The sequence below is a fragment of the Podarcis raffonei genome, chromosome 4, assembly GCF_027172205.1.
Source record: "Podarcis raffonei isolate rPodRaf1 chromosome 4, rPodRaf1.pri, whole genome shotgun sequence".
Taxonomy (NCBI): Eukaryota; Metazoa; Chordata; class Lepidosauria; order Squamata; family Lacertidae; genus Podarcis; species Podarcis raffonei.
The window spans coordinates 51,694,354-51,717,788 of NC_070605.1; the positions used below are offsets into that span (position 1 = coordinate 51,694,354).

Genomic DNA, 23,435 nt, shown 5'->3' on the forward strand with positions numbered 1-23,435 from the left:
CACTTGCATGAAAGCGATTGCCACTCAGCCTCGATGCTCCTCTTTCACAAGAACCTTTTAAACCCAGCCTGGCCCTAGCTATGCTCACTGGGGCTGACAGAAGTTGACGGCCAAAACATGTGGAAGGGGTCCGATTGCGGAAAGGCTGTTTCAGCCTCTTGTCATGCTGCAGAAAGGAGAAGCAAACCGCTAGAAACAAAGCAAGAAGCAAAAATAAACAACAAACCATGAGGGCAACAGTTCTGCTTTTCTGTCCCGCTGACTTAAATAACCTAAAATACAGGGTGGGGGAAATCCAGTTATTTCAGCTACACCTGCCCCCCCCCCACTTGCAGAGACTCAATGACGCTCCCCCAACTACTAGACTGAAGGGTCTCTGCCCAGCTCCCCCTTGAAAGCCGTGCTTGGACAAAATGTTGGCTCCAGATGTGTAAAAAAAAAAGGTAAAGGACCCCTGGATGGCTAAGTCTAGTCAAAGGCGACTATGGGGTTGCGCTCATCTGACTTTCAGGCCGAGGGAGCTGGTGTTTGTCCATAGACATCTTTCTGGGTCATGTGGCCAGCATGACTATACCACTTCTGGCACAACGGAACACTGTGATAGAAGCCAGAGCACACAGAAACGGTGTTTACCTTCCCGCCAGAGCGGTACCTATTTATCTACTTGCACAGGCATGCTTTCGAATTGCTAGGTTGGCAAGAGCTGCGACACAGCAACGGGACCTCATCGCGGGGATTTGAACTGCCGACCTTCCGACTGGCAAATCCAAGAGGCTCAGCAGTGGAGCTCAAAGACCACCTGGCCCCCACATGCCAAACATCTCTCAGCCCAGGCTTTCCACAGAAGGAGCCATATGGTGCTTGCATCGTGGTTAGGCAGGAAGGTTCTTTGTTGAATTGAGGCAGAAGAACTCCAAACAAGTCATTTGTGACATGATAGCTCCCCCCCCCCTTTTGATTCCCAAGAGCCACACATCTGCCTGGTCTCCTTCTGCATCAACAGCTTAACATTTAATAATTTGAATTATTCTTGCCTGTGTGTGGCAATGCTTGCCCTCCTTGGCCAAGCCAGATGCTTTAATCTAACAGTCTACCATTTACAAAGCCCTCTTTGTGTATCCTCAGCTCAACTCCTCTATTCAATAAGACTTAACACAGAGATCATTTTACAGAGAACTTCAAAAGAAAAGCACCTATACCTCACACCCTCCACAACTCTCATTCCTGTTCCTGCTACCAGAGGTTGGCTACCGGAATAATCAAGAACAGATATTCAATTAGAGATGGAATTCTTTTCTTTGAACAGGAGGCAGAAGCCACTAATACGGAAATAATGGATTTGACAGAAGGTGCGGTGGCTTTAGACTCTAACGAAACCTTACTATCAAGACAATTTAGGCTGCAAAACTACATATAGCATCTGAGTACAGATCGGCTGAAAACAGAACTAGCCTAAGGATAACTTCAGCATGTAAGGTGACAAGACAGTTTAGCGATTATAGAGTAAACAAGGTTAGATATGTTGGGAGCGCGTTCAGATCACACAAACAAGAAGTGCTGTTTATGTCACACTCTCTTACAAAACAACTCTAACTGCAGTATGAGACATTTCCTCGTTGGCCCTTCTCTATTAGAATAAAGTCACAGCAGTTCAAGGCAATGGTATATCTCTGCATTCTTCCCAAAGTACAACTTGTCTGGTCTCAACCTCAGGCCAGCTTGATAAAGACTATGATGTGGGGGGTGGGCACTGAACCTGCGGTCCCCAGATGCGTTGGGCTCCAATTCCCATCAGCCCCACCCTGCATGGCCAATGGTCAGGGATGATGGTTGTTGGTAGTCCCACAACCTCTGATGGGCCACAGGTTCCTCATCCCTTCCACATAGTTCGAGAGGTGGGAAGACTTCTTGCTTGTGGGATCTACCTTATTTTTCGCTCCATAAGACACACTTTTTTCTTCCTAAAAAGTAAGGGGAAATGTCTGTGCGTCTTATGGAGAGAATGTGTGGTCCCTGGAGCCAAATTGCCCAGGGGAGAAAAGCAGATCATGCTTTTTTTTCTTTTTTTTTGGAAAGAGGGAAGGGGGTGTTGAAACAAAGCCGCTAATCAGCAAGTGATCGGGGAGGGAGATAAGGGACGCTAGCAATAAAGGAGGTTGCCTGGGAGGGGGGAGGTAAAGACAGTGAACTTTTCAAGGAGAGGAGATAGGAAGACTAAGGCAATGAGGAGAGAAATTAGAAGAAAAGGAGGAGCAAAAAACTGCTCCAGCTAAGGAAGAGGTACTAAGGCAAACAAGAGTGAAGGGGGTATTGAAAGGAAGCAGGTGATCGGTAAGCAATCGGGGAGGGAGATAAGGGAGGCTAGCGATAAAGGAGGCTGCATGGAAGGAGGGAGGCCCATGGATCCTCAGGATTTTTGCATTGGGTCACCCCAAATTCACCATCAGATCACACAGCATGTTCATGGCTACAGCCTGCACCAAAAAAATCATGCACCCACTGTTTTGTTCAGAATATTTTTTCCCTTGTTTTCCTCCTCTAAATACTAGGTGCATGTTATGGTCAGGTGTGTCTTATGGAGTGAAAAATATTGTACTTTTATTCAAACCCCAAGATCCATCAATCAGGGATCAGTGCAACCACCATTAAAGAATTCCAAGCTGGGGAATATTTATTTAGTACCAGAACTGAGCAGAGCATACAGTCTTCCTACAGAAATTTCCACTCATGTGTGCTATTAAAAAAACCACACCCCACATGTTTTGTTACTCCAAGCTTTCTTCATTTCAGGGGTATAATAAGCAGGCCACTGCTGCTATACAATTGTACATCATAAATCTACTGCAGGCTGCCCATAGGTCTACCAATACATCCAGATCTGCTTTTGGTAAAGACTATATGAACATTCTGGTTTCTTAATTTCACAAGAAACATTTCAGGAAGATGTTCAGTTCTAGAACACATGAATGTACATACATAACCTGCCCATGATTTTTAATTCAAAGTAGATGTTCACATGACAAAGCGGTCAATACAATTCTTTGTTCCTTAGTGTGCACACATGTGTGCTAAAAAATTGTATGTTTTGTTACCATTTGCGGTGATGTTCAGAACTGCTATCTATTATAAACCCCAACCAGTTGGAACTTAGGTTATGTTATGTGGAGTATACAACTCATTATCACAAGCTATCCATACATCAAGGGAATGACTGCAGCATTCCCTGCAGCATTGAGAATTGTATAACAACTATATACATTAGAAATATTCCATGTCAAGATAAAAAACCAACAAACCTTTGCAAGGTAAAAATCACTAAGCCTCTGACAAAGCAACTTTTCTGATTCTGAATATTTAACTATTTTTCTTGATCCTTGTCTGAGAAATTTTCAACTTTTGCCAGTTATGTGGTTCATACAAATCTATTCAAAGTAATTGTGTTTCTTTAGAATGCTAGAAAGTGTAAATTGAAGAGTCGAAATGATTTGCATTCAAATCCCAAATTAAGATATGCACTCTTGGGTAATTTACTCTGCCCAATGCTTTATTCTATTTTCTTTTAAAGACCCAGTAACACACATTTAACTAAAATATAAATATAGCTCTGGGTGGAATCCACACAAGCTGTTCCTCCAATTATATTTATAGTTATAGCAATTGCAACAGAATGAAGTAAATAAGGAATTAATACAGAAAGAAGCAAATCCTTGGCAATCCGTTATTGCTATCATGAGCCATTTGCATACAAAAATTCAATGTAAAAGTTCTACAAGAGTGTCCAGCTGCATTATTGCTAAAAGTGAATAGTCAGTGGTTTTTAGGAAGCCCACAAACAGATTGTGAAGACAACAACTATGTCCTTGTGTTTGACTCTCAGCAACAAGGGTTCGAAATTAGCAGGGGGCCAGGCACATTTTGCACCTAAAAATTCTCCATTTGCGAGCCCCTCAACAGGTCTGAGTGCCATTTTTTGCGCCGGGCTGACACTCAAGAATTACTGAAATGTATGTACTTTGAAGCTTCAAAGTATATGTTAAGGATAGACTATATGTTAAGGAGTTTAACAATAAAGAGTACAGTGTTTTGAAAACTTAAGTATGGTACCAATATTTTAATTGTAAACACCAAATTAAACATGCATTAACAATTCCCAGTTTCTAACACTGTCAGCAACCCATATTTGGAGACTGAAACACTGAACGTTCCATTTTGCATCATCAATGAATCTGTCCAACCTTCTAGAATTTGAAGGTGATAATATGGACTGTTCCAGTTCCAACTGAAAGGGGGCATTAATGCCCCCTTGCATAAAACTGCCTACAAGTATAAACTAGCACATTAAAGACAAAGCAGCCACTCCTTGTTGTTCTAAGTTTCTACTTACAGAAGTATATATTTTTTATGCCGGGAGCCCTTTATGAATTGACCCAGCATGTCCACGCAACCACCTGATTTTCTGTTCCATGTGTGAACCAGGCCCAGGAGAAGAAAATAAGCAAAAGAAAATCAAGCAAATCTAACAGCAAACCTGAAAAGGACCAACAAAATCTTCAGATAAATAATATTTAACAAATGCAAACTAGTTATCCAAACACTTAAGAATCCATAACACACATGCTATGACTATGGAGGTTTGAAACTAACAACCGATAAGCCCTTTCAAAATACACATACACAAACTGCTCCACATTTGAGAGAACCAACCAACTAACTACCAGCGGTTCTCTTAGGCAAATCATAAAATCATAGACACACAAAACTGTAGAGCTGGAAGGGACCATGTAGGTGATTTAGTCCTGCAATGCAGGAACATTTTGCCCAACATGGGGCTCAAACCCACAACCGTGCGATTAAGAGTCTCGTGCTTTACCGAGTTATCTTCATATCACATATTCATGTATAACTGGTAAGTGGGCACTGCTACTAAGCAGGAGAGGGCCAATAAAAGCAAGTACCCATTCAATATATTTTAACAATTTAAAAGTATTGCATCACACTGAAGCCAATTTAAAGACTCACTATCTCTACTATACAAACACTTTCCTCAGGAGTTTCTTTACGACCAGCATGGCAGAATGCCTTGTTTTTAAAAGGATTGCATGCTATCCCAGAATATTAACAGCTCCATAAAACCCAGTGAGTGATCAGATGGCTACAACTTTGAAGACCTTGCATGGTGTTTCAGCTTTTCCAGATCACAAGCGGCCCCCATCACCCCAAATGCATTTACGTGGACAAGCCCAGGCCTGGCATCGGCTGTGCCATGCATCACCCGGCTCACTTCCAGCAGGAAGCAGGAGACTCTCCCAACAGGAAAGGGACTTGCCTTTCTCCAGAACACTTTTCGCTCCCCAAAATCAACATTACAGTGCACAACTGGCAGGGCTGAACCAAAACACTTTACCATTCCCAACAGTGCTTCAACACAGTCTTACAGCATTGCCAAGGATGGTAGGGCAGATTTCTCATCTTCTTACCTTCTTCCCTGGGACCTCTAAAGTTATTTATTTTTAATTGCATTTCTACCCCAGCAATTTCTCCCCGCCCCAGGAGCTCCAGAGGGTATTTAAGGCCCCCCCCTATTCAATCCCTACCACAACCCTGAGCTGAGGGGCAGTCTAGATGCCCAAGTGGGGATTTGAACCCTGAGTCCCAGCAGTGTTCAAGATAAGCCAGGCACATTTTGCGACTGGTGCGGGTCCAATTACAACTGCACAGAGATCTCTGGATGCCAGGTTGGCAACTGACATCTCCATCTGGCTGGCCCCTCCAGCTTTCTTAAGAAGGTAAGCAGAAGAGCTTATTCACTGTATTTATCTCCCACCTTTCTTTCCAAGGAAGACATGGTTCCCATCAGCGTCACAACCAATGGTCAAGGATAACAAGGCTTCTAACAGTGTGGGGAGGACAACATCTGAGAAGGTTTCATTTAGGTTTCATTTAGACCAGGATCATTCTCCACTCCCCAGGGGGATTGGACCTAAGACCTTCTGCATGCAAAGCACATGCTCTATCACTCTTCGTCTGCGATCAGACCACCAACAGGGAGCCCCTAAAACTGTCGTCCGACACATTAACCCAGCTCCCAAGAGTCCCTCTTACAAAGCTTTGGAAATTAATGGCAATCCTACATTCTCAGTATTTAATTAGAAGGGGTGTTGGAAGACACCAAACAGCAGGTGGAATACAGCCTTATGGGTCACTTAAGACAGGTCATGCCTGCAGGTTTGAACCAAGCAGGGTCTGAATTTGTTTTAATCAATCACTTTGGCAGTTCAAATATTTCAGACCCTGAAAGGAGATTGCCATTTTTTTAAAGTAACTATGCAAAAACAGACTCGGAATTAGTGGGACAATGCCTTTATTAGGCCAATTTATCTTAAAAATCAAGGATGTTGATTTTAATGTTATACAAAACTCTTTTTTCTAGGTATTGTTCTGAAGAAAAGAAATAAGCTGAGCACTGCCTACCCAGCCTTTGAACATAACCAATGAATCACACTGCCATCTCTGAATGTTAACAAGTCACCACACAGACTTGACTGGCACAAATAGCTAGTCCCCAAACAAACAGCAGATTCTCAGCCTACGCCTGACCTCTGGGGTCTGGGATATCAACATGTGGAATCAGGGTATGGGCACCAGGCTTCAGTCAGGGCAAATAGGAATCAAGAAAACCACAACTGATGACCACATAACATAGACCTGTATCAACATGTCCTCAGATGTTAACTATATAGTCCTGCAACCTGAGGCAGTAGTAAATGTACGCAAAGTATTTCATGGGGAATACTATGAGGAACATGACCACATACACAGGTACTCAGAGTCAACTTAAGATCAAGACCTATAGATAGCAAGATTAGTCAGAGTGCAAAATATACAATTAGGAACAGATAGTGAAAGATAGGGGAAAGTGACTTTTGCACATCCTGAACAAAAGAAATAAAAACAAACCAGCAATGTCTTTGGTCCATCTTGAAATCAGTCAGTTCTGTTGAATACTACCAAGCTGTCCTGAGGATTATGGCTATGTTACAGGCTCTATTTAAGCAATCATCCAAACTATGGTTTGCAAAATTGGAAACAAGACATCGTTTGTCTGTTCCCTCTTCCCCTCGCATGCAACTTCCTCCTGTTTCCTGCTTAGCACTAACCATAGTTTGCTGCAACATTCAGGTCAGTAACTATAGCCTTTGTGACCTGGGATATATAAAAATGAACTGGAGTAGGAAGTCACATATAAAAGGGTAAGAAAAAGGAGTACAAATTCCTGATTGTTGGCCATGGGATTTTAGTTTTAGACCACAAAAAACTGTATTTAGCATTGTGCCAGCAAATATACCCAGTGCTAGAAATAGCACACTTTGGACTTCTGCAACCCTATACTACCAAAGAACATGTATTTTAGTTTCTGACATCCGAGAAGCAGGAAAAATTAAAAGTTGAAAATAGAAACCACCAATTTTGTAGTAAACAAAAGAAAGTGTATCATTTGGACACAAACAGTTGCATACAGTCACAATACTGATGACTAGCTGCATATTTGGATATTGAGTCTGGTTTTATATTACAATATTAAAACCATCAGGCTCATCAAAAAAACATTAAAAACCCAACAGGCAAAATATTGCTATACTACAGCTATTGTTGCCGATCAAATAAAACTGATGCACTTCACGTCTGTAGCCAAGTTTATTTGTTGTGTCAACCTGTAACTTTCCTATTTAATAAGCAAACTACAAGGCACCATTTCATAAAAGAAATATGGTCATGTATTCAGTTTGTTAAAATATGTAACAAAGAACACTCCGCTAGCTAGTACAAAAGTTCTACTTAGTCAACATGTTTGAATACTTATACCATATAACCGATAAACATTTTATTTGGGAAATAAATTGCAGGCACATGAGTAGCAGAAAGAATGCCCAAGGCCTTTATCTCTTGGTGACTTAAATCATTCTATCCTGCATCTTAAAAATAATCACCTAATGCACACCACTGCATAACATATCTTGTATGAACACCAAAGGCATTTTAAGAGGCATTCCTGCAGCAAGCTACTCTCAGTCACTGGAGGGAACCTGCAGCTCCCCATACATTGTGGGACTACAGCTCATATCATCCCTGACCACTTGCCATGCTGGCTCGGAGTAGGGAAGCAGTGTTAGAAACTCAGATTTATAAGCTAGGCGCTAAATGGCTCCTTAAACCAGGGTCACAGTCACCAAAATGCAATGCCTAGTTGCCATCTGGGAGCCAGACAGCTCGAAAGTCTTATTTTTTCAATACAACTTTTTGGTTCCTGAAATTCATTCTGATTGTGCGGATAAAATATAATGCATAGAATTCTACAGGATGTGAAAACAGGCAAGATCCAGGCACGCACCACCGGATGGTGGAGATGTCAAGTGGCAAATTTCAAACAAGGTAGGGAATTTGTAATCCATTAAAATCTGGAGGCCCCCAAGGTCTTTATCCCTAATCCTGAGTCTTACCAAAACTCAAACCTGAGCAGCTTCCACAGACAATACGTTTTATTTTGGCTGAAAGAAAGCACTTAGCAATACCTATACAAAAGTCCCATACTCAAGCCTCAGGTTTGGAAATTAAATAAGCATCTTTATTTTCTACAAGCTTACATTCTAAGAGTTGCAAATTCCTTTGTAAACATTGGCCTTGGAATGATTTCAACATTCAATAGAAATAATAAATCTTCAGTTAAGGCTGTAATTAACATCTTCAGCACATAATTTTGTTTTATAAAATGAGCTTCACAAAGACAATTTAATTATGTCCAAATGGGTTAACACTGAAATCTGACAATTTGCAGCAAATGATGCCAGAGGGTGGGGGGGGGGGAGAGTGAAAAGAAAATCTATCCAAGGCCATAACTGAAAGCAGAGGCGGCTTTGCAACTGTAGACAATATTGTTCATCGCAACACCCATCCTTTCCTAATGAATCTAACATTCTTCAGAACAAGGCCATGTAAATTAGTTCAGTACAGTAGGATGGTTTCATTTTGTAAAACGAAAAGCAAGTGGGACGCGCAACAATACGTTGCAATGTAAATTCTCCCCCTGGGCACAATGTTGTGTTTTAATTGTTGTAAGTCACTCTTGGAACATGGGGTGAAGGGCTGGTAATAAATTGCAATACTAATAATAGTAATAATAATACAACTCCCATCATCCCTGACCAGTAGCTGTGCTACCTGCTGTCCTGATGGGAGTTGTCCAATAATATCCAGAGGGACAAACACTCCCAAACCCTCCTCCAACAGGACTACTTCTGTCCTGGATGACATCCAGGTAGCCATGCCTTCCTCCAGGATCCTATAAGCTGTCAAAGGGTCAAACCAGGCAATTCACTTTTTTCTCTGGTACTTCTGCAAACCTCTGAGCTTCTTTGAGCCTGCTGATTTTGTTTCAAAATGGCATTATTTTGGCTCCATTTCTCTCGGTACAAGGGCACCAAGTTCACCATGAGAGGGACTGATGTGTCCTTTGTCTTAATTCTTACCCACCCATGGAAAAGGGGTAATAATATTGCTGAGGGTTCAGTTTGAACTAAGGTACAACAGAGTGTTGTGCTTGGGGCCAGACCTTACATGCCAGAGATGGGCTCCGTCACATATGAAGGAAGCTGCTCATCCCGGGGCAGGTAAAAGTAGGGTTCTCCAAGACAGCCCTGGCAGGAAAAAACAGTTCTCTCCATTTCTGAGGCCAGCAGGGACTGACACTGTAACCTAACACACCCGCACACCTTTGTGCCGGGCAGGGTGTGTTTCTCACAACCAGCCACCAACTTGGATTAAAGGAGCAGATTCATGAAGGGTAAGGCTTTCAAAGGCTACTAGCCCCACTGTTCAGAGGCAGTGTGACTTCCAGTTGCTGAAACCACAGGTGGAGGAAAGTGCTGTTGTGTTCTGGGGTCCTGGGAGAACAGGACCTGAACTAGAATCAGTGTTAGAAACTAGGATAGCAAAGCTATTCACCACATGGCTCCTGGAACTTAGGCTATGGGTGCAAAAACAGAAAGTCTAGTCGCCATTTTGTCCTTTTTACAAAGGTGGCTCACGCTGCGGCAGAGGAAGTGGCACTTTGCTGCGTGGCATTGATCCTACTTTGGAGTCAGTAGATTAAATAAATAAAACGCACTGTGAAAGTGATACAATTTATTTGAGAGGGTTGGAGTAGATGACCCTCAGGGTGCCTTACAACCCTACAATTCTATGAGTAAAACAAACATTTGAATTGTGAGCTATTCTGGTGGCTTAGTGACTTGACTGTAGGTCTGTGAAAGCAGGTTTGGGCAAATGACTTGCAGTGACTGCTCAAGTTGCCCTGGGGGTGGATTGCACTCCTCCTGGAAAAGGCAGGCAACTCATCCCGCCTTAAAAAAACAGCATTCAGAAGATGCTCGAAGGCATTCCTATCTTAAAGGTGACACATGAGGCTATGACTCCAATGCTAAAAAAAGGGATCAGTGGATTTCTGCCTAGCTGCTCTTTTGCAGATTGCATTTTGTCTAGATGTTCCACCCACTCCACACAAGTGAAGTATCATCCATCAGTTTGCACAGGCTTTCCCTAACCCATAAGAGTGGGCCCTGCTAGTACTGAATTCCTGCTTTAAGAGAAGGTTTTTTATGCTGCACAGTATCTGTTTTTAGGGTATATTTTATTGTTTTTAATGTTCCATTTCTGTGTGGCACTGAGAAATTCTAAGAATTAAGCAGTTTAGAAATGCTTCTAATTAAGCAAACAGACAATACTCTTACAATGACTCAGAACTAAGGATGCAATCCTTGCCTCACTGAACTCAGTGGGACTTACTTAGGAGTAGGCACGTTTAGGATTCCACCGCAAGTCTCAATAATTTCACTTAGACTTGGCTTGCGTAGCATAGGATTATAGACTACACCCTGAGAGTAAGTCCAATCGAACCCTGGGAGACTCACTTCTGAGCAAAAGCAGACAGAACTGCACTGTGAATTGCAAGGAAGGAGAGGCAGCTAGCCTGGAAGAAGAAAGGTTTGCAAAAACAAGCAAAGAAGATCAAGAGATAATGGCTAACATCCCTCCCTGCCAAAAAAACAAAAAAAGGCAACAGTATTCCTCCTTCCTCTATGTGAATGTATTTTTCTTTTCCCTATCTCTTCAGGACTGTCATATACAGAGATTTGCACATTATTTTTAATGAGCAAAAAATTAAATCCTAGATTCTTTCCCCAACAGTCTCCAAAAGAGGTGTGGCATATTTAGAGCGTCTTCTGCCACTCCCCTAATCTCCCCCACCTTTAAAATAAGAGGGGAGCAGGCTGGTCAAAACCGCAGCCTCGACCATTGAATGATGTCTGGACCTAACAGATTCTTTCTGAAAGCGCAAGTAGAAGAAAAGCAGACAGCCAAGCCAAGCACAAGGCAGACGCCAGTTTAAGGAAGAAGGGGAAGAGCTCCCCACACACACACACTGCCCAGTCGTGTGCCCAGGCTCCAGTACGTCGCACCCAGCCCTGGCTGCCTGACGGGCAGTGAGATGAATGGGAAGGGAGAGTTGTTTCCAACACCTAGCGGTGAGAGGGCTGCTCCAGGCTGCAGCTCGCATTATTACAGCGCTGCCTTGCTGCACTGCAGAGGCGCCATCTTCTTGCTCTTAATCTTCCCCGCCAACCCATTTCCTTTCCATCGGCTCCCTAAACGCCCATCCTAAGAGGAATCCACCCCCCTCCTTGTAACGCGTGGAGGTGCCTCTGAAAAACACGCGCGGCCAAGGCGATTTCCTCCCGCAAGACGGCGGGCGGGGGGAGAGAGAGGTCACCCCCCACGACACACACACACCCTCTCTCTTTCGCATCCAAACAAAGTCTGCAAGGCGCTCTCGGATCAATGAAACGGGGGAGAGTGGAAGGTGCTCGCTCCCAGAAGCAGGTCGTGCCAGCTGTGGGAACAGACGGGACGGGGAGGCTGTCTTCTGCTTTCTTTTTTAGGAAGCGGGGGGCTCCCTTGTGCAAACGGGGCGGCTATTCCGCAGGAGCCGCCGTCCGCTCTCAAGTTACTCAGAGGCACCTGATCCAAAAACTTGACCCCCCCCCTTCTCCCCTATGGACGGCTGGGTAGACGGATGGCCCTTAACCGCCTGCCTGCCGTTTGTTTTCCGCACTGGAGCGCAGAGAAAGAAGAGGAGGAAGAAAAAAAACGAGGCTAGGCTACCAGGAGAGGCGGGAAAGCAGCGGGATGCCTGCCGTCTCCTCTACCGATCTTCCCCGCGGTGGGTCTCTCTCTCTCCTCCGCCTCCTCCCCCCAACCTTCCCGGTTCGGTTCTCCACCCCCAGGTCCGCCACACCGGACAACCCGGATCTCTCTCTCTCCAGGAAGGCAACAAAAGCCACGCAGCAGCCAGGCGACGCGATCGCGGCTCTGCCAAAGCCAAACACTCGGCAGGCGGATCGCCAAGACGGCGCACCTCGAGGGAGGGAGGGAGGGGGGGCGGCGGCGACCTCCTCCTCCTCCCAGCTTCCCGGAGACTGTCGATCGCGAAATTCAGCACCGAGGAGGCGCACGACCCGGGCACCCCCCTCCCTCCAAGAAGGCTCCAAGTCGGCGCGTCCCACCTCCCCGCCCCACCTCTCGGCGGAGCCCATTGTTCAGGCGGGGAGAGAGAAAGACCCCCGTCCAGGCTGGGGGCTGGGGGCCGGGGACGCCCCCTCGCCGGGCCGCCTCCCACGGAGCACAGATCCCGGAGGGCAGCAGCAGCAACCGGGAGGGCAGCCCCACCCCCGCGCCCCTTTATTATGCCGTGTCTCCCACCCCACCCCCGGCGCCCGCCTTACCTCCAAAGCGTCGGCGAGCCACGAGGCCGCGAGCAGCAGCCCGGCTAAATGCGGCAGCATCGCGGTTGGCGGCGGAAGGAGCGGAAGCTCCCGCTGGAGAAGGGAGAGCGGCGAAATCCAGCCGGCGGCTCGGCTTCCTCGTCCCCGCCTCTGCGCTGCTGAGGAATGGAAGGGAGCTGCAGCAGCGGCACCAGCCGAGCTCCGCCGAGGAAAAGGCGAGTCAGCTGATGATATCCCAGCCCACCCAAAGCAGCGGCGGCGGCGGCAGCAAGGCCGGCCCTCCGCAGAGACCCCTAGCGGAAGCGCCGCGCAACTACAACCGCCCTCCGCGCACGCACACAAACACACACGCGCGCACCCCCGAGGCGCCTGCGATAATAATGGGAGCGAATGCGGGGCGGGGGGAGGAAGGAAGGAAGCCGAAGGAGGGGGCGCAGGAGCCCCGGTGGCTGTCTGATGGCTGTCTGGGTGGGGCGGGAACGCTGATAAGGCCGTTTCATTCCTCGTTCTTCCTTGGTTTTTTTTTAAAAACTATTTTTAGAAGCCACGCCGCTTGTCTGTCGATTCGCGTCCAGACCTGGCGTCTCTCCTGACTTTTGCAGGTTACCAGGTGGTCTGTTTTCTTGTTGGACTTGGGGGGAGTAAGATGCGGTTGAGGTTTGGTTACAGGCAAGCAGGGTATAAATCTTGGGAAATAAAAAAAGGAAATAATGTAAGAATAATATTGCTGTGAGTTTTTTGGGGGTGGGGTCATGGGAGTAACCCCAGGAGAACTGCCCCCCAAATCAATACAAATCTGAGGTTCTGCCCCCCCCCCAACAAAAGCCTGCCCCCTGACAAAAATCCTGGCTACGCCCATCAGTGGGGGGGGGGGTTAGACTGTATGATGCCCGCTGCCCTTCTAAACCTCTGGATCCAGCAAGTCAAATGAATGATCTCATTGTTCATGTAGCCAGGCAAGGGACACAGTGCCCCCTAAGTATGGGTCGTTAATAGAAGAAAGGGATTTCCTCTCTGCCAGAGGACATGGAGGTGGGCCCCCACCCTCACCTGGCTGGTGGCAAGATGGATAGAAGCCAAGAATGTGAGAGAGAGCTTGGCTAGAAGCAAGCAGAAGCCAGAGAGTGAGAGCCATGCTTGATTTCTGTTTGAATCCTAGGCTGCAGCTGAGCTGTGGGAGAAACAAGACCTTCTGGGCTATTAATGCTGTGGGGCCCTCCATCAGGCTCAGATTGTACATATGTGTAGATAAACCATACACTGTAAAGACACTGCAGTCTCCTCTGCCCCTCATTCCAGGGCAATGGGTCCCTGGGTAAGTGCCTGGAACCCCTGGAATCACCGCTCAGAGATTGGGGTGGCATGCCACAATATAAACCCTGCAGCATGTGCGTTGTTGCAGTGGATGCAATTTCCTTCAAGATAGTTTGTTTTGAAAGGCTTTCATCCTACCCCATATTTCCATATCCCCCCCCTTTTTTTAACAGCTAGCTTTCTTAAGGAAAATCTGTGCCACTATCCGTATGCTTGTATGTGTGGGAGTGACAGGATTTGATGTGGAAGAGGAAATGGTGCTTTGAACTTGTGGAACAGCATTTTGAGAGTTAGATGTTTCTAATTAACCCTATTGTTTGCCGTCTCTGAAGTGAAAACCCTCTAGATGCAGCCAAAAAGTGTTAGAACCATGTCAATGTCATGTTTTATTCACTTGAAAGAGTATTTAAAGGACAAGATGTAATTACTAGGTATGATTTTTTTTTATTTTAGTGCTTGATGCAGGTTATCCTATTTAATTCCCCAGGAGAATTTCTCACGTATCCAGAAGACTTTGACTGCTGTGTCTGATCTTGCAGAATGACAGCTACAGCCGTCTTGAAAAGCAGGCCACAGAAGTCAAGACCCAGAAGTATTAGTGCAGTTTTAATGTGTGATACAGTAAGTATAGGTAAAGGTAGGGAGGCGGGTGGTGCTATGGTCTAAACCACTGAACCTCTTGGGCTTGCCAATTGGAAGGTCAGCAGTTCGAGTCCACACGATGGGGTGAGCTCCCATTGCTCTCTGTCCCAGCTTCTGCCAAGCTAGCAGTTCAAAAGCATACCAGTGTAAGTAGATAAATAGGTACCGCTGCTGCAGGAAGGTAAACGGTGTTTCTTTGCGCTCTGACACTTGTCACAGTCCTCCATGCACCAGAATCGGTTTAGTCATGCTGGCTGCATGACCTGGAAAGCTGTCTGCAGACAAACGTAGGCTTCCTCGGCCTGAAGCGAGATGAGCGCCGCAACTCATAGTTGCCTTTGACTGGACTTAACCATCCAGGGGTCCTTTACCTATTATTTACAGTACATATGCAACCACACAGTTGTGCCTTGCGTAATTTTGTCTCATACAGACAGCCAGGGAGTAGACAACAGCAGCAAAGTGCAATAGATATTTGCAGGAGCACAATCTGTTTTTTTTCACAAGTGACATTTGTTTATTTAATATAATTTATATACCACTTGATTGTTTAAAAAACACACCAAAGAAACTCAAATCTGTTTACTTATTTACTTGTATCTATTTCTGGCTTGTGTTATTTTGTTCTTTGTTTAAAATATTTATAGTCTGGTCAGCAGCAGTGTTCTCAGAAGGAACTTGTAAGAAATGCAAAATCTCCATTGCCTCAATTAGGGGTGGGAAATCTTTGGTAGCCCAAGGGATGTCTTCCAATGGCCTTGAGTAACATGGGACGTGGCAGTGATGGGTGTGGCCAGAGGCAAAAATGGGTGGTGCAACAGATGTGGCTCTTCTTACCATAGGATAGATTCTTGCTATTCAGAAGGAAGGCACTTATACACCTGTATCTGCTTTCTCCATCTAGGCAAGCAAGAGACATGGTCACAGGTCAAGGGCACATTGAAGGCAGGCAAGAGCATGGAGCAGGGACTATGAGAGCTATGGCTTGGGGAGGGAGTGTGGTCTGAGCATTTATCAAGGGATCTGGACAAAGGGGCCTAGGTAGCCGCATAAGTGAGGTTGCCCATGGATAGTGTAGATTGTGAAATCTTTTAAGAATGACTCTGGTGTGCTTTCTTTTCCACGTGAACAATATGTGGAAGTCAGAACATGGGACGAGTCTGCTGAATCAGGCAAATGGCTTATGTAGCTCAACATCCTGTTCTCCCAAAGGCCAGCCAGATGTCAGTGAAAAACCCACAAGCAGGATTTGAGTACAGCTGCACTCCCAGCACTTGTAATTTCCAGCAATTTCCAGGTGCACTCTGCTTCTGACAGTGGTGACAGAGCATGGCTTCTGTTGCTAGTAGCTCTTGATGGTCTTATTCTCCATGACTTGGTCTAATCCTTCTAAAAAGACACCCAAGTTGGTGGCCATCACTCCATCTTGTGGGATTAAATTTTACAGCTTAATTATGCACTGTGTAAAGAAGTGATTTCTTTTGTCTGTCCTGAATCTTCTGACATTCAGCATCATGCTACAGGCTGCAATGGTTTTCTCATAAGGCAAAGTATAGGTTAGGACCACCAACCAATGGAAGCCCTTGTTAAGGTTTGAAATGTTGCAAGGATTTCAAGAAGTCTTACCATGGCTCTCTCACTGGGCTCCTTTTAAAATTCCTCCCAGTTTATAACATTTCATAGACTGTTCTGATCCGTGGCCACCTATCAGTGAATCTCTGAACTGAATTGGTAGATTGATTCGGCTAGCCAGAAACAGAGCCATCGTTTTCTAAACTAATACATGAATGTTCTGAGAGCATGATGGTTGCTTACACTCTATATGCAAAGTTATGCAAGTATTGGTAGGAGGTGCAACAAAATGCTGCAGTGTGGAATGCTCCTGCTCTGAATACTCCATTGCTTCTCCCTTCCACTCACTTTTCTGCCCCTCCCCCTGCCAGCCCAATCAATCAATCAGCATTCTGTAGCCACTGAGGAAGCGAAGTCTTTATTGAGCTGTGCTTGGGTCTCTCCTGCACCCGCTACTTCTGGTGCTCTTGCCCCACAAAAATATTGCACCTTTACACCTGCAAATCTGGTAGTTCCCCCAAGCCAGCTGTTACTTCCTGCTTGTGCATGGATAATGCCGTTTTGGCTACAAAGGAACCCGCACTCGGATCCTTGAGAACATTCTGGGTATACATGATACATAGCTAGCCTCATTTCCTATCCATATCTCATCACATTATACATTCAATAGAAGAACCAGTACCCCAGTATCTCCAGCTCAGTTCTTCTCTGTCGCTTGCTACTCTTAACAGCACGTCTTAAAGATGAATAGATTTGAGGGAATCAAGCAGTGAGATCTGATAAGCTTCCGTAAAAGGGAAGAATAAAATGGTAACTGAAGGAAGATTGCTCATCTGTTAAAATATATACTGCACAAGAGCTCAGATCTTTCAGAGACGCTGGATTTTTCTGTTTCAGTTAATCCGCTTTGTTGTGCCTTTGATGTCCTCCCAAGGCTCTTTCTTCCTATGGAGTGTATAGATGGAGCTAGATAGAGTATCTGTGCCTGTTTCCTAGAGGCACTTGAAAATACCTTTAGACATACTTTTTCAACCTTGACATATGCAGAGTTGCATTGCACGTCATTTTAAGAACACGATGACGCATTCCTTCTGCTAATGAAGATGGTTTACTCTCATTAAGCTAAGGGTTTTTATTTAGTTATTCATTCATTCTAGAGTTTCTAATCCACACTGTGCAAAAGAAAACCCAAGCCGGGATAGAAAACACAGTACAAATCATAGAGCAATGTTTAAAAGAAAATCCCCATAAAACTAACAAGAATTCAAAGCTGCAGAAATAAGACAGACTAATTTGGCGAGGCATAAGTGGAAATAAAAGTTTTCAACAAACATAGCCATGATAGGGCTTGCTGCACTTCCAGAGTGCTCTAGTCACATCATTGTATGGCAGTAAAAAGTCACTGCTCTATGATCATTGATGACAGGGAAAAGGCCAATATATATATTTTAAAATGTTCCCATCCTATGGATTTCTTTACTGAGACAATTTAGTGCAAGGTCCCAGTGTTGGCATGAGGATGCTAGTGGTCGTAACTCTAGGAACCAGAGCTGGATCTGCTCTACAATCAGATCAGTTACTGGCCTCAAGCTGCACAATTCCAGGAGTGCCTACTCTTCTGGAAGTTGTGGGTGGGCCTCTGTTTTGGTGGTGCTTCCAGCACGGCTATTCCCGACACCACGGGTGTCAAACACAAGGCCCGCGGGCCGAATCCGGCCCGCCAGACCTCGTCATGTGGCCCGTGTAGCCGCCGCCGGCCACCAGCCTTCACCTTTTATTCTCGCTTTTTTTTTTGACACAAGAAAGCTGCCTCTTCAGTGCATGCGCGGCAGCCTACAAGCCGGAGAACGTCTGCCCTCTAGCAGCGCCGGCCGTTATACACAGGAAACCTCCACTTTACATGCATTCAGGAAACCTCCACTTGTTTTTATATTGAGCGCATGCCATCCTGTGATGTGACAGATCCAACAGCTGCCTGAACCCTTCTCTCCTGTACTGTAAGTACATATGATGTATGTGGGGGGGGAGGGGGGTCTGCTTATTAGGGGGGGGTCTGCTTATTATTCTGCTTAGAAGTCTGAGCGGTAAACTTTGGATATACTGACCACTTCCGTGTCACTTTACAGTGGTATAGGGACCATAAACTACAATCAAATAACCCAAAAATGTCCAAGAAAAGAAAAGTTGATGCAGAGGGAAGGCAATTTAATGCCTTGTGTTTGCCATATGTGTAATAAACAGTGTTTGGCAATATTTGTATGTTACTGTCTGTTACCAAAAATCATTTTTCAATAAATTGTACAATAATTGTACATTTGAATATCTACTTGCCATTATTCTGACTATGTTTCTGCTTTCAGAGCTAGTTATTACTTACATTATTACAAAAAACAGTAATAATTGAATGCAGTGACAATAATTTATGATAATAAAGAGTGGACACATAGTCCTACAGAAAAACCGGCCCTTTGAGGATGACCAAACTGCTGATGCGGCCCCCGATGAATTTGAGTTTGACACCCCTGCCCTACACACATGAAGACTTCTCCCCTTTCATTCATGCAGGGATATCTGTGCACCTAAAGAAGAAATACTGTCTTTGGACTGGACCTGACGCCGTTGCCATTAGAAGGTCCTCCTGTGTGTCTTTTTACTCCATTTTGTTTCTCTCTGGGCAATGCAGAAGTACTGGCACTGGTCTTTAGGGGACAAAAGAGAGACTTGTTGCCATCAGCACCTTGGAGAGCATCCTAACTTGCAGTGGAGGCTGGTGTTCAATGGGATAGGTAGGGTGCAAGGCAGGCAGGCCAACAGTAGGTGGAGTGAGAGCCAATGACAGGGCCTCATCCTTGCTGAATTGTACAAAGGCAGCACCTAGATGGGGGGGGGGGGCTGACAGCCAGTGGCCATCCCTTGACTGGCTGTAAGTAAAGAGGTAGGCTTCTTAAACTGGCCAAGAGCAAACAGCTTGGTCGGGTAGATGCCCCATTTGCCCAAATAAATTAGCCTCCACTGATCCTAAGGTGGCCTTCTTGATGAATGGAAATAGGGGACAGCAGGGAAGATAGTGTTCTGAGTTTAGTAATGCATATTATTGCTTGCTCCACTGCAGCTAAAACCAACCTGAAGAATGGGCGGATGGGTGGTTTGCCTGTTTGTCTCTTGCATTTGTTTTGGAAAACTTAGCCTATTCGCTTGTTAGCTCATTTGGAAAACCTTCTTATGAGGCTTGACTTGTTGCTGGGTTTCAACTGCTGTTCTGGTGGGGGTGGGTGGCTGTTGCTCTTACCCTTTTACATATGGTATTTCAAAGATGCACCCTTGCTCACAACTACTACTTGTTGAAATTGTGAGCAAATGTCTGCAGGACTACAGCCTTACACCCTGAGCCTCTAGAAACAAGCTGTTGTCATAGCTTACACTGAGGGAGGTTCCTCTGGTATCCTTGCTTGTGGATCAGGGCAGACCTGGAACACCATTTTATAATTCTGCTGTTTTGTTTTTCACAGAATCATAGAATTGTAGAGTTGGAATTTAAACCGCTATTGTCAGAGCTTCATATCCAAGAGTAGGCTTTCATCGACAATATGTCTTGCTGGCCTTTTAGGATGTCACAGTAAATGAATCCTGCCTTGGACGGAGCCCTGGCCTATCCCCACTCCACCAAATTCTCTGCTGTACAGCACAATCTTTTGACATGCCACCGTTCATCTGGTGAGGGTGGTTCTTCCCAGGGCTGACTCCAGGTTTTGGGGACCCTTAGGCAACATACCCTGAATGGGACCATCTTCACCTCCGTTGCCCAGTCAATTTCCCCCTCCCTTGTTTCCACTTGCATGCTCAGAGAGGGCAGCAGACAGGCAGTGGCAACCAGGAGGACAGCAGGAGGTTCTGGAGGTTGACAGTGGGCCTCTCTTGACAGGTACCTGACAATGGCTACTACAGGCAGCCCTGTATCGGGAAATTTTTAAGTTGTATTTCAATCAACTTGTTTTTATTATTGGCTGTTAGCTGCCCTGAGCCCAGTCTTGGCTGGGGAGGGCGGGGTATTAATAATAATAATAATAATAATAATAACAACAACAACAACAACAACAATAAAATGCCTGATATTTTTTAAAAAATTATATGTGCTGTAAGCCACCCAGAGTGGCTAGGGAAACCCAGCCAGATGAGCAGGGTATAAATTTTATTTATTTATTTATTTATTTATTTATTTATTTCCGACTGGTGCTGTTCCTGGCTGTTGAAAACATCCACCCCCATATAGCAGCAGGCCATTCTGCTCTTGGTTTAGCAACTTTTATAATCTGGATATTCATGTTGATTAAATACAGCCCAGCGTGCTCTGAATCTTCAGGATAACATACACATCCGGATTCAGTTGTATGCATGTCATTTATTCATGGCAGACAAATGAAGGCATAATTTGTTTTCAAAAGAAGTCGAAGTGGAGACTTGCTGCATTACAGACCTGTTATATCATGTTAGCAGACAAATAGCTGCTCTCAGCCCGTCTTCATAATTGGACAAGAAAATGCATATCCACCTTTTCTAATGCACTGAGAGAATGGAAACACGCTATAACAACAGAGAATGCAATCCACATCTCATTGAAGCCAGTAGCAATTTCCCACTAATTTTAAATGTACCCATAATACCCTTATTATTTCTCATCCACAGAGGATGTTTTAGCGGCCTTGTACTTCAGGAGCGCTACACAGTTTTTCTTTAAATAAAAAAACACAAGTTTATTGTGCTGCATTTTGAAGTATAGCAATTATAAATCAATCTAATCTCATACCAGGTAATAGTAATTTATCTCTTTGGTGCCAGAGGACTGGGGAGGGTAAAGTGTTCCAAACTTTACTGCAACGGATGGAGAAAAACTCAATGCTGTACTTTATCCCACAAATGAAACTTTCTTGCTTGGGGATCAAAGTTGTTTTTATTAAGGATAGAGTTCTGTACAAAGAACAGAGAATGCTGACCTCAGTTCTACAAAAGAACTTTATAGTTTGGTTCCAGGAAATGTAGGAAAAAAACAGGTAACGTTGTCATAGCAACAAGAGAGAGAAGTTCTCTTTCAGAAAAAGCTGAAATAGTCATAGCCTCAAATAATACAATGTCCATATAGTTCTTCATGTCTTCAGTAGTGGGCAGAAGGTAGACCGGGATCTACAGGTAGATCTGTGGATGTTTTGCTATAGATTGGCAACAGGTTCTGACTCTCAATTGTTCAGGAAAACAATTCCCCTCCTATCAAATTTAGGCTGATGAAATGAAGAAAGCTAACCAGGAGTAGGGAATGGTGAATTTCTGCATTTCAGTTTCCCTTTTTCATTTCCACAATCTTCAGTTCTCCACACTTCTACACCAGTTTGTAAATTATGTTTTTAAAGTCCTCATCAAAATTTAGCAGCATTTTAGTTGCATTTCTCCTAAAATACATATTTGTCCATGTCTACCCAATATGCAAGTTTTTGCAAAAGCAATTTGCCCCTAATATAATGCATTTTTGTATGTTATTTCCTTTAAAATATGCATTTTTATGAAAACTCTACCCTAGTATATGCATTTTGTACCTCTTACTTGGCAAAATTCAGAGAAATATGAATTTCAAAGGTTGGCTGTGTTTTTGTTCACATGCATTGTTTCAGAATGTGTGAATTAGGCAGATTCACCTATAAATGCAAACCGGCTCAAATTTCTTCCCCATCCCTAGCCAGAAGTGGATTTTTATGTGAAAAGACTGTGACCACAGTTCAATTCTAGTCCTGAAAACTAATGCATAGTTTCATGTCCTCAGAGGCATCCTGCTCAATAATTCTAGCAAGGTAACTTACCAGATTCATCATGGTTTTCCAATATGAGATACTGGTTGTGCTTTTGCTATACAGTGGTGCTTCTGCACCAAAAGGGCAGAACATAGATGTTTTAATAAAATGAATAAATATGGAAAATAGATGTTCAAAATTTCTCATGTCATTACCATGTCAAGAGGGTAAGACAAAATTGATGTGGTTCATCCCACATGTTCCTTTGGATAAGATGCAACAAAATAAACTGTATCTTCCTTAGAAGGTCAAATCAAGGGGTTTCTTAGTTTTTGGATTAGGTTCACCAGTTTGGCCTTTCTAGGTTACAGAATACCTTTCATAACTATCTGAGTGGCAAATTTTGCACCTTATTTGAAGTCGTTGATATTGTCAAAGTAACCTTATGTGGATGACTTTTATGGTGCTTTTCCTGGTCACTAATTACATTTTTAAAAATAATAATAATAATAATAATGACTATATTTGGTTATGCTTGATTCTTGATCCTTTGTGATTTAATCATTATGTGCTATAACGGTCAATTGGCTGAGCTATAACTTTGAAACGTAATCCTGTTACTAAACTTGGGAAGACCTTAGTTAATATAATAATCTCAGAGGGCTGGGAAAGTAACCTTATGTTATGGCAGGACGCAAATGTATACTGTAGACATAAATAGCTCATTTATTTCTTTTCATGAAAATTTCATAAAAGAAAAGCACACTGGATTTATTGATCTTTGTGCCAATAAAATATTGCAGTTGGCAGATATTCTAGTGATCTGTTTCTTCAGCAGCCTGGTTGTGCACAGATTAATAAAGCAGTGTTCTCATTACATTTTATTTCATCAGACACATATGAGGCCAATGGGAAAGCTTGCTCTCTCCAGCTGTAATAAAAATCTGCCCAGTAACAGCATCTGGTCCTGCACTATGCAAGCCTTTTATAAGGCATGTCTTGTGTTAAACATGTGAGATATAAATGCATCATCTTGTACTTTAAACATATAATATTATCTGTGCATCTTAATAGGCATTAAAAGTAAAACACTATTTTCCATGCAAGTCAATCTTGTCATTGACGTCTAGCAACAGGGGCCAAAGTAGATGTGACATTAATTGAGTGAATGCAATTGACATGCACATTTTTTCCTATGTAAATAGCAGCCCTGGTGATATCCAAGTAGCCTCAGGATTGTGGAGTGGGGCTGGATAGGCACATTTTAACTATTTCTCTCTTTACCACAGTCATG

General features: G+C 44.1%; 1 protein-coding gene and 1 long non-coding RNA gene across 5 annotated transcripts in view; one reads left to right on the top strand and one right to left on the bottom strand.

The window, feature by feature from the left end:
* APP (amyloid beta precursor protein) overlaps positions 1-13,085 on the bottom strand; it is a 147,213-nt gene extending 134,128 nt beyond the window's left edge. For 2 of the 4 annotated variants that reach the window (XM_053386542.1, XM_053386539.1), the window contains exon 1: positions 12,837-13,084. In XM_053386542.1, the coding sequence (XP_053242517.1) occupies positions 12,837-12,896 (60 nt within the window). In that variant the 5' untranslated portion in view covers positions 12,897-13,084. Of the gene's footprint in view, positions 1-12,836 lie in introns of all 4 variants that reach the window. The other 2 variants (XM_053386540.1, XM_053386541.1) reach the window with 2 other exon arrangements.
* Positions 13,086-20,635: 7,550 nt separating this feature from the next.
* LOC128412364 (uncharacterized) lies at positions 20,636-23,101 on the top strand. Its single transcript, XR_008330062.1, has 2 exons — positions 20,636-21,548; positions 23,035-23,101. It is a non-coding gene; the product is annotated as an uncharacterized LOC128412364 (long non-coding RNA).
* Positions 23,102-23,435: the final 334 nt, after the last annotated feature.